The 15,950-nt window shown below is 50.3% G+C and overlaps 1 protein-coding gene across 1 annotated transcript in view; it reads right to left on the reverse strand.

The window, feature by feature from the left end:
* Window positions 1-354: 354 nt before the first annotated feature.
* Rrp12 (ribosomal RNA processing 12 homolog) overlaps window positions 355-15,950 on the reverse strand; it is a 31,437-nt gene continuing 15,841 nt past the window's right edge. The window contains exons 16-34 of the mRNA XM_032891968.1: window positions 15,345-15,409; window positions 15,100-15,262; window positions 14,601-14,755; window positions 14,348-14,415; window positions 13,814-13,907; window positions 12,199-12,357; window positions 12,011-12,091; window positions 11,716-11,821; window positions 11,409-11,516; window positions 10,840-10,997; window positions 9,634-9,725; window positions 9,321-9,485; window positions 9,034-9,203; window positions 8,722-8,847; window positions 6,916-6,965; window positions 4,505-4,571; window positions 3,375-3,442; window positions 2,977-3,059; window positions 355-820 (exon numbers count right to left, since the gene is read on the reverse strand). Coding sequence (XP_032747859.1) covers window positions 718-820; window positions 2,977-3,059; window positions 3,375-3,442; window positions 4,505-4,571; window positions 6,916-6,965; window positions 8,722-8,847; window positions 9,034-9,203; window positions 9,321-9,485; window positions 9,634-9,725; window positions 10,840-10,997; window positions 11,409-11,516; window positions 11,716-11,821; window positions 12,011-12,091; window positions 12,199-12,357; window positions 13,814-13,907; window positions 14,348-14,415; window positions 14,601-14,755; window positions 15,100-15,262; window positions 15,345-15,409 — 2,081 coding nt within the window. The 3' untranslated portion in view covers window positions 355-717. The remainder of the gene's footprint in view (window positions 821-2,976; window positions 3,060-3,374; window positions 3,443-4,504; window positions 4,572-6,915; window positions 6,966-8,721; window positions 8,848-9,033; window positions 9,204-9,320; window positions 9,486-9,633; window positions 9,726-10,839; window positions 10,998-11,408; window positions 11,517-11,715; window positions 11,822-12,010; window positions 12,092-12,198; window positions 12,358-13,813; window positions 13,908-14,347; window positions 14,416-14,600; window positions 14,756-15,099; window positions 15,263-15,344; window positions 15,410-15,950) is intronic.

Below are 15,950 nucleotides of genomic sequence, written 5' to 3' on the forward strand. Positions count from 1 at the left end.
TTCTCTGCTTTGGTTCCTTCAATGACTGCTGGAGCCAGGAAAGGTTCAGTAACTCTGCTGAGCCAATGGACAGAGATGCCGACAGAGGCTTGTGAACAGGGACAGCTCAAGATGCAGCTCTGAGAGCTGACAGCCATGGTCTCTGCCTGTTCCAGGTCCCTGGTGCTCGACCCTGTGATCCAGCAACCAGCCATGGGTATCACTGCCCCTTCCACCTCCTAATGCCACTTTCTGACTGCAGGGAGCCCTCCTGCACAGGTTAAGGCTATGGGCTAGACAGACTACTGGGAGTTAGACAGGAAGGGGTCAAGTCACTCTGCTCTTATCCCTGGAGGGGCAAAGATGAAACTCTTGTTTCAGGGTTGATGCATGGTCATGTGCATTTATTCTACGCCGGGTTACAGCAGATCTTACACATGCAGCCCACAGTCATCACTCTGTTCTGTGGCCACATTCAGCAGAAAGCAGAGCACCTCGTAGGGCCTTCTCAGAGGTAGCAACGTCACACTTCCGCTCCTAGATGCTGACAGCGTTTCTAAAAGACATTTTGGAGTTTCCAAAATCCTAGGCATCTCTTTTGGAACTGAGTTCTGCTTGCAATGAGTCATTCTCTGTCCAGGTTCAGCAAGCCTCACACCTGGAGTTGGTGCTAAACACCATGACAGCTCGATAGGGGCCTTGGACTGCAGCAGAGAACAGCTCCACTTCCAGAGGGACTCAGGGCCGACGATCCTTTCTGCGGAGTTTGTGTCCCACCTGGGATCCCCGCTGGGCAGCTTTCACCAGACCTTTGAACTGTCCCTGGAGCTTCACCTTTTTCCTGCAGGGAAAAAGAACAAAAGGCCGTGTCTCACTGAGAAGAGGTCGTTCTCTCTCCGTGTAGTGCTGATATGTGGAAGTCTCAGTAGAAACACAAGCAACCAAATGATGAGCACCCTGGTACAGCCAGGGTGAAACAGGCAGACCCTGTATGTGCTGACCTGGTCACTGTACACCCCCTGAAGAGAGCCCCTCCTCCATTTCTCCTCTGATGAACTCAGATAAGGTTGGGGCTCACTCTGTCCAATCACCCTTCCTGCTAAAGGCCCATCTGCAGATACCTCCTGTGACTTCCACTTGGAACTCATTTTCCTAGGAACATAACATTTGGAAGCACTCCTACACACCTCATGTGGTCCTCACACCTATACCAAAAAGCCCCATTCAATGATCAAAGTGAAGTAACTAGCGCCCTCTTCTGGTGTGTCTGAAGACAGCTACAATGTACTCATATACATAAAACAAATAAATAATTCTTAGAAACAAAACAAACGAAAAACCCAACAAACCAACAAAAAAGATAATGACTGTGGGAATGCATATATTCCAGAATCTGTATATGACCTAAGATCAAGAATTATTTTATTTTTAAGGAAGAATGAGAAACTCATAAGAGGGAAAAGGGTTCCAAGAACAAATATCTGACGAGTTTTTAGGTTCATATATATTTATATATATATAATTTTTTCAGATTTTTGATTTTATGTGTCTGAGTGTTTTGTTCGCACGTGTGTATGTGTACCAAGTGTGTGTATACTGTAGAGGCTAAAAGAAGGCATCGGATCTCTGGGAACTAGAGTTACAAGAGGTTGTGAACTGCCACGGGCACTGGGAATCAAACCTGGATCCTGTGTAAGAACAACAACTGTTCCTTTAAGCCAAATTTCCCATCCCCATGATTGGGGTTTTTGTTTGTTTGTTTTTTTTCTTTTTTTTTTTTTTTTTTTTTTTTGGAGTGGGGATCCAACCCAGGGCCTCGAGCTTGCCTAGGAAGCTCAAGGCCCTGGGTTCGGTCCCCAGCTCCGGGGAAAAAAAAAAAAAAAAGAACACTATAGAGGACCTGACCTAAGTTCAATTCCCAACATCTACTTTTAGTAGTTCACAACTACCTGCAACCCCAGCTGCAAGGTATCTGACACCCTCTTCTGGCTTTCCCAGGAAAGTGCACACATGTGCACATAAGTGCTCACAAACACATAATTAAAAATAAATCTTTTGGGGGTTGGGGATTTAGCTCAGTGGTAGAGCGCTTACCTAGGAAGCGCAAGGCCCTGGGTTCGGTTCCCAGCTCCGGAAAAAAAAAGAACCAAAAAAAAATAAATAAATAAATAAAAATAAATCTTTTTTGGTCCTCTCCCCTACCCCTCCAGACAGGGTTTCAGTGTGTAGCTTTGGCTGTCCTAAAACTAGCTTTGTAAACCATGGCCAGCCTGGCCTCACCTTCAGAGATACACCTGTCTATGCCTCCCTTTAATCCCTAGTGTTGGGATTAAAAGTATGTAACACCACTCCCGGGCCAAGAAATTTTCTTGGTTTTTCAAGACAGGGTTTCTTTGTAGTCCTGGTTGTCCTAGAACTTGCTTTGTAGGTCAGGCTGGTTTTGAATTCACAGATATACATCTGCCTCTGCCTCCTGAGTGTTGGGATCAAAGGTGTGTACACAACCCTGTGGCCAAGAAATCTTTTTTTAAAAAGATTTATTTATTTATTATCTATAAGTACACTGTAGCTGTCTTCAGACATACCAGAAGAGGGCGCTAGATCCCATTACAGATGGTTGTGAACCACCAAGTGGTTGCTGGGAATTGAACTCAGGACCTCTGGAAGAGCAGCCAGTGCTTTTAACCTCTGAGCCATCTCTCCAGCCCCCAAGAAATCTTAAGGAAAAAAAATTTCAAGGTTGGAGTGCTTACTGTACGAGATGGGTTCCTCAACACCCATATAAAAAGTCGGGTGTAATGATCCAGGGGATGCTGGAGACCTGACATTGGCCAGGTTAGATAGTCAGGGAGCTCCAAGTTCAGGGACATGAAGATCAATAGAAGAGGACTGAGGGTTCACTTTAGACTTTACATACATACACAGACAATAGGAAAGAACCAGAAGAACCTGCCCGGTGAGCAGCCTGCCCCGAGAGCAGCCTGTGGGCTGTCATACCTGCGATTGAGCTTGGTTCTGTTGAGTGGGACGTAAGCATAGGGGTCCAGGCGGCCCTTCCTCTTCACATCACCCTTTGCCTTCTGCTCGGCCAGAGAAACAGCAAAGGAAAAGACAAACAAGGCAAAGCCTGAGTCGGAGAGAACCAGAGTGTGGAGTTCCTTCCCCGCCCTGGACTCCAGCTTTACATTTTCTCTTCTCCTCGTTTTTCTGCTTCAGATGGCATCAAGTTTCTGTGGTCCTGAAGGGCCATTTGTCAAGGCCTCCAACCTCAAATGCCAGGACCTTAGCGCCCCTTTTCTTTTCTGGCCTGTCTGGCTCCAAAAAGTATCTCCCTCGGATGGTGATGGGCACAGATCTTCCCTGTCCCTTCATTAACCCCCTCCCATGGGTCTCACCTTGGCCTTGTACTCAGCTCCAGGCGCAGCCTTCTTAGCCACAGGGCGATGGATGCCAGAGCCTCCAGCTACAGAGAAGCAGAGATCATGAGTCACTCGGAGCCAGACTGGTCCCTTCAGGGAGGCAGGAGGCGCCTCTCTCAAAGGCCTCAGGAAGATGATGGACAAAAGACTAGGAACTTGGTTCCATACCCTGGCAGGCAATGACCAAAGTCCTCCTTTGAAGACACACTGCCCATGACTTCTGGGGACACATATACTCGGCACTGACACAAATGACCACGTTCTCCAAAGTTACACCCTAACCCCTGCCTGTGGACAGGATGTTTTCCATCCCACCCTGTCCTCACTCTGGCACATAAACAGCTATTGACTCCACCACGTAGGTGGGAACTGGACCTTACTGATGCAAGGAAACTTGGCCAGAGTCAGCCTGCCACTTCTGGCCTGGCCTTCAGAAGTCATAGATGGACTCCTGCAATGCCAACTCAGAAAGCCTCTCTGATAAGAAACTGCAACTCTTTGAGAGGCAGTGTGATGGAAGCAGACCATGCAGCTAAGTGACACCCAGGCAAGGTGTCCTGTGCCCAGGCTTCTCGCTTGTCCCATGGACTATCTTAGTGCAGAAGGGAGCCAGGCTCTGAATGCAGAGGTCTAAGTCAAGTCATAGTTCCTGCAGCAGGATTAGGATGACATACTGCTACCAGATCAGAGGCTGCCTCCGTGGCTCTGCACCTCCAGATGTACTGTGAGCAGAACCCAGGCAGACCCTGTAGTGTCCCTCAGGAGGAAGGAGGCAGAGGAGCCACTCTGTTCTTCCAGTGTGGACAGGAACCCCCTGAGGTGTACTCTTGGGGTATTCGAGAAAGGCTAACATTTCACAAGGACAACTTACAAGCTTCACAGGATGGCTGGGCAGGAAGGAGCTGAATTAAGGGCTTGCCAAAAGGGATAGATCTACCATGGATAAATCTGAGGCTAGTATCTCCTTGTCCCTTGTCCCTCAGGTTGACAATGATCCAGAGGATGCCAATCTGTGCAATTGTCAACTGAGTGCAATCTCATGGTTCTGCCTTCCTCTCTCTGACTCCCAGGGGATTTGTGTCCCGAGGAAAGAAAGGATACCTTACCTTGGTACCGAGGTGGGATCTCCAGTTCATCCTCCTCATCCTCCCTCTGCCGCTTGAGCTTCTTTTTCTATAAAAAGAAGCAAGGGAGGCAGTGAGCAAAGGGCCAAGACCGCACCCTCATGAGGGTGGGAACAGAGCAGTGACCTGCCTTGATGACAAAGGCCCTCTGCCAAGCTCTCACCCCCAATGGCATAGAAGTGCAAGTCCACAGACGGAGAGTGATGATCTCTCATAACACAGTTGGGGCGGGGACCAGGGCTCTCCCCTGGATTCTGACAACTGGATTTCCCTCTTTACACCCCAATGCCATTGAAGGACGCTAGAAACCTGACACTGCCTTCCTACAGGCAAGCCAGGTTCCACCCACCTCTTTCCCTCATCAGCACCTAGGTAGGTGGAAGGCCCCGGACCAAACTATTCCTTCCAGTCCCTCAATGGACAAGAGGTTCAAAGAAGTTATAAGTCAGGGGACAAATGTACAGTTATGACACCGCACATGCTAATAAGCACCTGCTGCTAGCCTGGGGCCACTATTAGAAATGCATGGGAAGAGAGGAGGGCCTGTCCCAGGGCAGCCCACAGGGATATTTGGGTCAGGCACTAGCAACCAAGCAAAGACACTACACAATGATAGGGGTGTGGGTGGGTTATCCAGGGGTGGCCTAGCTCCCAAGGCCGGCTCCTATCCTGTGGTCTGGGACACCAGCCTGGAAGCCTTCTGAGTCTGTAGGCTAGGTGAGGGCTAGGGGTGCCAAGCCAAGGGATCAGGCTCAACAAGTGTCCAGTAATATGGATGCCAGGTTCGCTGGCTATATCACAGAACTGTGGGTATCTAGGGTATCTAGGACCAGAAAGTGGACATGTGAGATGTACAACAGAGGATGATGGCTGAGCTTTATTAGCCAAGGCTGGCCCACTAAGTGGTCTTCCACCAAGGATGTCTCCGATCCTGGCATCTTATGCTCCCAGAACCATGTATGCAGGAGGACTCAGCACCTGCCACAGAGAACTTTGAGATGTTGATGGCAGGAGCTGACCGGTAGGACCCAGCCACTGATGCATTCTTGCTGCCTTGACAGAAGATGTCTGATCTTGCTATCTCTAAACTGAGATCCATCTACAGAGGACGGTGGTCAGCCCTTGCTGGCCAGGAATAAGAGACAGCTACCAAGAGATCATCAGGACCCCTGTGAAGGTTCCAGAAAATCCAGGAAGGCCTCAACCAGAATAATGTCCAGGGAATATGAACAATGATAAAAAACAGCTGACTCAGCACCACTAAGCATCAAGCTCTCTACACAGAACCCTGGACTGGAGCCCAGGGACCCTGCGTACAGGGACAGGCTCATTCATACCTTCCAGCAAGGTGAGCCTAGACTGAGGCTGAAGCAAGAGCGGGAAGAGTAGAATTCCAACCAGGGAAAGTCCTAGTAAGCAGATCTGGGTCACATGGCGTGGCCTGCGGAGGGATGTATCACACCGGTGGGCAGCACAGGCCACACACGGCTCTCCTGGGGCATCCTTGAGAAGCTTTTTCTCTCTCCTTTTTTAAGATTTCTTTCTTTATTTATTTATTTTATGTATATGGGTACACTGTCACTATCCTCAGACACACCAGAAGAGGGCATCAGATCCTGTTACAGATGGTTGTGAGCCACCATGTGGTTACTGGGAATTGAACTCAGGACCTCTGGAAGAGCAGTCAGTGCTCTTAACCGCTGAGCCATCCCTCCAGCCCCCCTTGAGAAGCTTCTTGCTCCTCACTCTCTTCACTCTGTATGGCTTTCCTACATGGTTTTCACTCAATCTCCAAATAGCAGCCTGCACTCTGGATAAATTCTTGCGCGCGTGCACGCACGCACACACACACTTTATTTTGTTCGTATGAGTGTTTCATGTGCATGTACATTTGTGTTCCACATGTGCGCCTGGTGACCATGGAGACTAGAAGAGGGTGTCAGATGTCCTGGCACTTGAGTTATGGACAGTTAGTTGTAAGCCAACATCTGGGTACTAGAAACAGAACCCTGGTCATCTACAAGAGTGAGAAGTACTCTTAACCCTTGGGTCACCTCTCCAACCTTCTGATATGTTCCTTTTTTTTTTTTTTTTTTCCTTTTTTTCGGAGCTGGGGACCGAACCCAGAGCCTTGCACTTGCTAGGCAAGCGCTCTACCACTGAGCTAAATCCCCAACCCCTCTGATATGTTCTTAACAATAAATTAGCTCCCGGGACCTGGCTAAATGGGGTAGTTTATTACATGCCTGCTCTATACACCGATTCACTTTACACACCCATCCACACTGCCCCAGTAATCCTGTGCACTGAGAGAGAAGGGTGGATGCATGTTTGTGTGTGTATGGGGATTGGGCATGGGAGCTCTGGACCAGGAGGAGGCCACAATTACTCACACTTCTGACACTGGCATCTTCCATCACATCGGTCATCTCTTCATCTTCCCCTGGGGTCAGAGGGCAGACAGGCTCGTGAGCATCTGGGCATCCCTAACCAAACTTATCTCATGTCCTCTCTTTAGCAGAAAAGATAAGACATAACTCCAGTCCCAGAAAACTGCCCTCTCCAGACCCGTGTCCTTTTTCATGGCAAAGTAAACTGCTATCCCTCCTCCACTCCAACCATTTGGCTCCTTCACGACGTGGGTGACTTGGAAAGAGTCAGCCCCACCTCATACACACCTCACTTAACAAAAGGACAATGTTACCCTCTTACTCAGAAAGCTTTTTAGTCACTCTGTGTGCTGGTGCAGTGTAGAAACAACAGAGAAGTATGAAACTGACCATCTGGAGGGGAGAGCTTCCAGCAAAGCAAAGCCAAGCCAGAAGACAGTAAGACAGCACGTGTAGGGCTGGGAATGCGGCTCAGTGGAGCACTGTCCTAGCATGGACCAAGTGCTAGCTTCAGCCCCAGCACTGTAAGAAAATAAACCAGTCTCTGACTGAAGACGTACGGAAGAATGACAATGGCACGTGGGTGTTCTGTGCAGAATGAGGCCTAGTGGCTAGGGACCCTAGAAACAACACAAAGGAACAGTGTGGGAACCCAAAGAGCAGAGGGGCTCCCCAGCCACAGGAACTGTGGGCATCAAGTCTACAGGAGCCTGAGGAGCACAAAGGGTGGGAGGGAAGCAGAAGAGACAGCCTAAGAGACAGCACAAGCCACCTTTCTATCAAGCAGACAAGCAGCTGGCAAGGGAGGGGCAAAGGAGCCTGTGTGGGGCAGTCAGGGAAGCAGGTGAATCAAAGACCCGCAGCTCAGCAGTGAGAGCCACAGAAGCAGAAGGCAGATGCCTGCCCCGCAGTACTAGGAAAAGAACGCAGCTTCACGCCTCAGGCAAGGCTCTGCGACTGAGTGAGTGCGTGGACCGCTGTAGGGGAGGCTGACACTTAGAAGACATGGGTGCTTTCTATCTCACTGACGGTGTGTGAAGAGGGATCTGGAGAGAGCAAATATAAGAGGCCCTGCCTGAGGGGACAGTGGTATCACACAGAGGTTAGTGTCTCCCACAGGCTGGCTCTACCTGTCTCTAGATCAACTTAGGGCTCAGCTGGTTTCCATTAAAAACCAAACCAAACTGAACCAAACAACAGAAAAAGAATAAGGAAAAAGAAGCAGAAGCGATGCTGACACCGTGCACAGTGAGGGGAGCTTCCCCCAGGTTCTCTTTAAATTGTTGTATGTATACTGCATAAAAACAAAGCCACAGGGGGTTGGGGATTTAGCTCAGTGGTAGAGCAATTGCCTAGCAAGCTCCGGAAAAAAAAAGAAAAAAGAAAAAAAAAAAAAAAAACAAAGCCACGGGAAGCTGGGCGGTGGTGGCACATGCTAATCCCAGCACTCAGGAGACAGAGGCGGGAGTATCGCTGAGATGAAGGCCAGCCTGCTTTACAGAGTTCCAAGATAGCCAGGGTCTCAAAAACAAAACAAAGCAAACAACGACAAAAATCATAGGTAAGTTAATAGGTAAGTATAGAAGACATATGAAATAAAAATAGGTTTCATGTGCTCAGGAAAATCTGAGGCACCAGAATGTTCAGGGGTGGTCTTATGAGGAAGCTTCTCAGATCCATTTCTATGCTTCCTCAATAAATGATCACTCCATGAGTAGCCAAGAGCCCTCAAGTGAATAAATGAATTTCAAGCCAGCAGAGCCTTAGCCCCAGCTGCCAGAGCAAGTGCTTCTCCATGGAGACCCCTACCTTTAGTGACATCTTCTTCCTCCACCTTGTCTCCATCTTCCTCCTCCCGGATGATCAGTCTGCCATCAGCGCTCAACTTGAAGCCATGGTCCTTTTTCTTGCCCCGCCCAGGCCCAGGCTGGGTGGCTAGTGAAGGAGTTTGGCATGAGGTGAGGTAGATCAGTCCAACTCATACCTCCCTCCCTTAAAGTCCCCAACACTAAAGCTCCCGCCCACAGGCCATCCACCAAAGCCAACCCCTGCCTCCCACCCAGGAACCCAGCAACAAGGCAAGTCTACTCTGGGTTCCTAGGGCAACTGCTTCTTGCTCACCAAGGACTCGGTGGGCCACCTTGGGATCCAAGAAATTGAGGGGCTCATCGCCACCACCTTCCTTCAGCCACGCCCTGCTCCTCTGTCGTGCCAGCTTCCGCTGCTCCTTGCCCTGGCCTCGTTCTTCTTCCTCATCTTCATCCTCAGAGTCAGCCAAAATCTCCTCAATGCTAAATTAGAGAAGTCTATTATCAACGCACTCCTGGGACAGGGGGCACCTAAGGCATAGCCAGGACAGGTTTTGGGTGGGGGTAGACTAAGGCCTTGGGGCTATGTCATGGTCTTACCTGTCACCTTTGCTCTGGACGGGCTTCTCTTCCTCTTCCTCCTCTTCCTCCTCCATAGCAGCCTGGCTCAGGGCACGATGCTTCTTGGCTCGGGTCTCCGCTTTTCTGATGTTTACCAGGACTTTGTGGTATTCTGCAGGCAGCAGATCCTTCACCAACTCGAATCTGAGTGGGACAGAGAAGGGTTGTCTGGAGGTACTAGCCAGGGTCCCTCCCCAGGGGCAGGAGCTCTTCAGGAATCAGTCACCTTCCTTGGGGCCCCCTAAGTGACCAAGAACCCCACACCCAACCCTGCCCCATCAAGTGCACAGACCCAAACTTGCGAATGAACTTGATGAACAGGTTCCGGAGCTTCATGCGGAAGTGCCGTCGCATGTCATCTGACAACTTCCTGATGGCTTCCAACTAGCAGACAGAGCACCAGGGTGTGTCAGAGGGAATGTGGGGCCTTCCGCCCTGCCCATCTTTGCTTGCTGTGCAGACCAGTGTACAGCACAGCTGGGCCTAGCTAGGAGGGGAGGTACTGGCCGCCCTGTTCCTGGGCCGTCCCTTCCTTGGCTCAGCTACATTTTCTTACTCTGGAGCCCCATCTTTCCTCTATGCCTTCTTTCATACCTCGGCTGTGACTGTCCTTCCGAGGTGACAGCTAAACACGGTTCGTCCAATGGCTCTTGTACCGCAACTCAATGGGACAGATACCAATACCCACACAGGCTCACCTGATTGTCAGTGACCATAAAGGTACCACTTAATCCCCTCATTCTACTGTGCCAGCTACTATCCAGCATCCCGAAGCCTCACGTTTCCTTTCTACCAAGCCATGCTCATCGAGCCTATGGGTGACACATGTGGGTAGCAACGTTATCAGTCAGGTCGCCGGTGGGGCCAGAGAACAAGGTCCCCACATAGCCTTTAATGGGGCTCAGTAAGTTCTAAATATAAAGAGATAAAATACATCTCCACACCAGCCATGTCTTAAACCTTTGGCTCCCAGTTAGGCTGAAGGCTTGCAGAGAATCCCTGCCTCCTTCCTTGAAGCTAAGGTTTGACTCAGAAAAGATATGCACGAGAGATCTGAAGGGCCATGTGACTCAACTAGCTGGAAGTGGTAAACACTGGCAAATTGTTCTAGCTCACAGGGAGCATGGGTTAGAAGTCCAGAGACCCAACCCCAAGGGGCTTTTCAGATCCTCTGGGCCCTGGCAGGGATAGGAAAAGTGACCCTACGGAGCAGTCTGAGACTTGACACTAGACCTTGAAAATGAATACCTGGCCTGCTTCTCTATGTGTACAATATGGGAGAAACCCTGTCCCTTGGTCTTTGGTCTAGCTTCTGTGAAGGGGACATAGGGTAATATGAGACACTTATGGGCACTGTGCCTTCTTTGTTAGTCAGCACTCTCCTACCAGCTCCTCCAGTGCTCCTTAGTGTCCGTCTGCCGCTCAAAGCTTAGGAAAAACATTCTGAACTAATCTGCCCAGAGTCCCACTTCACCCAGTGAAGAAAATGGAGCCTCACCACTAGCTGCACATGCTTAGCAAGGTGCACCACGTCCATGACCACCACGGCCACCTTGATGAAGCCTAGTGCAGACTTGACCACATCACGGGTTCGAGAGGCCAGCAGCAGGCACACGTTCTCTAGGAGCTGCTCCACTGTGCTTGTCCCCATCAGCCCTGTGCACATGAGCTGCTGTCAGATACCAGAATCCCTGAAACCCCAGACCTACCCACCAGTCAGATGTTATCAGGGCCTTTCTGTGGGTCTGTCTGAATACCACCCACAGAATGAGTGTCCATGTATCTTCCATCTCGGAGATTAACAGAGGTTCTAAGAGGTTAGTAAAGCTGCGCAAAGTTTTATATGGTTGGTAAGAGGAGAGACTAGAACTAGGACATAGGGACTGGCCAATCCTCTTTCTGACTGATCTGATGAAAGTCCCAGGACACGGGGGCCCTACAGCTGCTGGGTTCTGCAAGTGTAAGGACAGAGGGGGAACTTTGTGGGAAGAGAGACTGGAAATCAGACAGGGCTGGGTTCTGGGTTACCATGACAGCAGCACCTTAGGCCTTCAGCTAAATACTTACCTTTGAACTCAAACAAGAGGTGGGTCAGAGCCAAAATGCTACAACTGACTGTGGTAACCGCTCCCAGAAGGCCAGGATAGATCAGGACAAGGTAGCGCTGCAGAGCCTCTGAGAAGAGAATGGAACAGTTACTAGAAGACAGGGTGCTCAGGGACAGGCACTAGAGGCCTACAGCAGCAGTCCACTCAAAGCCACAGCCAGAGCAGGATAAGGAGTTCCCACCACCTTTTCCCTATGACCAGTGGCTTTAAAAGTCTCTCTCAGCCTGGAAGCAGTTTGTCCACCCCAGCTTTCATCCCAGGCTCACCTTCCTGGCTGGAGCCAAATCGCAGGAAAGCGTGGCCCATCTCCACCAGCAGGGTGAACGCATTCTTCCTTGCACCCACTGACACCTCCTTGGTGCACAGGATCACCTGGCCAAACAGCCTCGTTAGGACATGCTACTGCGGGCAGCCTGGGCGAGCTACACCCTCAACCAGGCAGTGGATGGAGCATGTGCTCAGCACTGTTAGCTACGGCTCTCACTTCAGCGCCCGCCACCTCTTGGAAACCACACTAAGAAATCACAAAACACATTCTCCCTCGCCCCCTCACCCCCTCACCTCTGGGATGAGGGCAGCGATGAACTCCTCGTGCTCAGCTGACAGCTTTTTCACAATATGTATGAGACACTTCAAACGGGGCTGTGGGCACAACGACAACAGTGGGATCCCCTCGTGTCACCCTGACCCCTGGGTATGCCTGCTGACGCCCTCCCTCCCTTGCAGACTCGGCAGCCCAGGGCCCTCACCCTTTTAGCAGGCGAGGATGTGCTCTGCAGTGAGTCCAGCAGAGTCTTCTTCAGGTCATCCAGGTGGCTCTGCACGAAGCGGGCCGCAGGGCCCTGAGAACTGGCACACACCTCCTCCAGCACGCGGTAGGCCTTCTTCTGTACCCCATGGATCTTGCTCTGAGAGGGGCAAATAAGACAGAGATAATAAGGAAGGGGTCTGGGCTCCACTCCATCCTGTGGCATTCAGAGAGAAGTTGGTCTGGAAACAGGAGCCATTATTTCAGGAACAAAGCCAGACTTGTTTTCCAAGCCATTCTTCTTACTACCACTAAATAACAGATAAGGGGGCTGAGGCGAGAGCTCAATGATTCAAAGTACTTGTTCTTTCAAAGGACCCGGTTCTATTCTCAGCACCCACAGGGCATCTCACAACTGTCTGCAACTCCACTTTTAAATCACAACTTTCAGGGGATCTGTTGCCCTCTTCTCATCTATGTGACACCAGGCACACAATGCAGGCAAAGCATCCACATAAACTAGAAACAAATCTAAAATATAAAGTAATAAGTAACGGACACTCGAGCCTGGGCTGATGGCATCGGAATATACTAGGGTGATATACCTGGCACTCTCTGACTAGAGAGTTCTTTCTACCCCACTGAGTCCTTGTAATTCTGAAGGAATTCCCAGCACTCTCCCAGCTCACCCCAGCCTGTCCTGGACATCAGTGTCCACCTGCACAATTCTCTTCTAGCTACTGTACAAACTGGTGGGGAGAGGGGAACTGGTCCTCAGGGGGTGCTCCTGGGCTGAGCTCTGCACACTGTAAGCCACACCGTAAGCACCTTAGACAGGGCCAGCATGAGCAAGGGCATAGGCAGGCCAGCTACAAGACCTTGGGGGTGTGGCTCAGAGTGCATGCTTAGCATCCATGAGAACCTGGGTCCATCCAGGGAGTGGAAAAGAAAAGAAAGAAAAGGAAAGAAAAGAGAAAAACCAAGTGCACTGGTAAAATGGCTCAGCAGGCAAAATGTGCTTATTCCGTGATGTGAGCCTGACAACCTTAGTTAAGCCCATGGAACCCACATAAGGCGGAAGGAGAGAACCGATTCTACAAAACTGTCCTCAGACATTCACCCACCGTCATCATAACATACAAATAATAAATGAAATAAAGCTTTTAAAACAGATAAAAATAAAAGACTTATCAAGGACTCTACCCACATAATAAAGGCCGGGTGTGCGGTGGAAACCTGCAATCACAGCCCCTGGGAGACAGAGGCAGGAGGATGTGGAGTTCCAGACCAGCTTTCAATACATAGGAAGTTCAAGGCCTGCTTGAGATACGTGGGTTTTTTTCTCAAAAAAAAAAAAAAAAACCAGTCTGAAAAGGTTACAGTTCGTCAAAGGTGGAAGAAGGCAGACAGGGCGGGCTGAAGTCTGGGGCAGAAGTCTAGATGACAACAGGAAAGGGTGTGGCCTCTGTTCTATAAGACACACCTTGGCACAGGCTAGAGCACAGCTGAGCATCTTCCTGACCGATAGGCAGGGAAGGACCCTAAGGGAAGCCACTGTGGGAGCAGCCAGGGTGAGATCTGGGCAAGTAGCAAGGATGAGGATAAGGAGAGCTCACCTCAAGGTAGGGCCGGATGGTAGAGTATAGCTTACTGATGGCAGCTTCATCTGAGTAAGGAGCCAAAGCCACAACCAGGTCCAGGACAGACAATCTGCCAGAGTCAGAAACAGGAAGGGGCTTAGAGAACTGGAGAAGGGCAGAAGCTGTTTCCACTCAGGATTGGGCCCAGGGGCCTCCGAGGCATTTGCAAATGTAAGTAAGCAAGGTGGTGCTGTACTCTGGGAGCACTCAGAGCAGCAGGGGCTCTACACAGCTAGTTCTCCGTCCTCAAAGAGCCATGCTGCGGGGACTATTACCACACCCATGGTACAGAGGAGGGCTTAGAGGCAGGCTGGGAAGTGGTGGGGTTGGGATTGAATCCATTTATCTTTAGGATCCACCCTCTTTCCATTCCTCAGTAATAGTGAACTAATCAGACTTCTCCGAACAGCTAGGGCATTTGATATCTCAAGACTTGTAGGGTGAACCCAGAGGCTCTGCTAGGTACCCTTTGGCAACCAAGTTCAAGTGAGGAAGCCCAGGACACTTTACCTGGTGAAATCAGAGCTGGCAGGGTCAAGAACCTTCTCGGTGGCTTTTTCCAGGAAGCCATTCACCAACTGACAGCCCCAAGTGAGAGAGAAACAGAGTGACCATAGCAGCGAGTTCCTCAGTTGGTCCCCATGGTTTAGGTCCCCCAGCCCAGCCACAACTGCTGTGTAAAGTGCCCTGTTCTCCAGTGCCTGGAGGTGGGATCTAGACCTTTCCAACACCCAACATTAGCCCTCCCCTCATGAGCACTCACCTGAGACTCAGTTATGGTGAGGTAAGTTTTGATGGTTTCCAGCACAGCACGCCGAGGGGCTTCTGCCTCTCCAGCTGCAACAGGCTGCCCATACAGGTTGAAGAGGATGGGCAGGAAGTTTTTGGCAAAGCGGCTCACTTCAGCACGGTCAGCCTCTGGCAAGAGGACCCAAGTTTGCATTGAAGGGACAGAGCTAATAGTAACTTAGTGGTTACATCCTTTTAGAGGACCCTGTGGCAGGATTAAAAAGTCCCAAGAATGTTCCTTCTGCCAGGAGAGGCTGAGGCTAGGGCACACAGAACAAGAAGCCTCCAGGTTCAACGCTGACTGCACAGTCCCCAAGAGCCCTCACACTTCGGTGAGAGGTATGAGGCGAGGACTAATGTTAACCTCCTGGAGCCCAACAGCAACAGCAATGTTAGCAGTGCAGACGGCTGCCTAGCAGTATGGTCCACAGCGGGCCACACCCCACCAACTTCTCAGTAGCTCCCACATTTACCTGCTTCACAGCCCTTGGTGATGAGGGTGCGCAGGGCCTGGCACACAGTGACCCTCAGGTCTGGGCGTTCACTGATAGCTGTGCCCAGAGTCCGGGCCAGGCCTTTGAAGGAGGCAGCCACATCTGTGGGTCTTATGCAGAACCCAGGCAGGAGGGTCCAGATCTGGGAGGCAGGGATTTGGAAATTAAAGCGTGACTTGTTCCCTGCATGCTCCTTCCCTCTTCCTTCCCCAGCGGACCCTCACCTGCCACTGGAGCGTATCATAAATCTTCGACTCCACTGCGCTTCCTGCCTGAGCCAGGTCCATTGCTGGAGGGTGTGACAAAGACATGGTGTAACCCAAGAAATCCTCTTGGCCAACTGGCCTCATTTTACCAAAACCAAAAGCCCTATAATAAGGATACAAATATAGGTAACACCCCAGGAATTAATAACTAATTGTTCTGATAATGAAAACAAATCTATGCATGACAGTTGACACCTAGGATCCTGGCACTCAGGAGGCTCAGGAATTCCAGGTCGTCCTCAACTACTTACCTAACTCAAGGGTAAATGAGACCCTGTCTCCAGAAAACAAACCAACACCCCAGTGCTTACAGATATGCAGAAGAGTCCCATTTGAGTTACTCTAAGACGACAACTTTTTTCCTAGTTTTTCGAGATAAGGTTTCTCTAATTAGCCTGCCCTGACTGACCTAGAACTCACTCTGTAAACCAGGCTGGCCTCAAACTGGGAGATCCACCTGCCTCTGCCTCCTGAGTGCTGGGTTTAAAAGCATGCACCACTACTGCACAGCTGACAACTTTTTATTAACAAGGACAAAAACTATGTTGTAGGACCGAGGACTGA

This window comes from Rattus rattus, chromosome 2 (genome assembly GCF_011064425.1).
Source record: "Rattus rattus isolate New Zealand chromosome 2, Rrattus_CSIRO_v1, whole genome shotgun sequence".
NCBI lineage: Eukaryota > Metazoa > Chordata > Mammalia > Rodentia > Muridae > Rattus > Rattus rattus.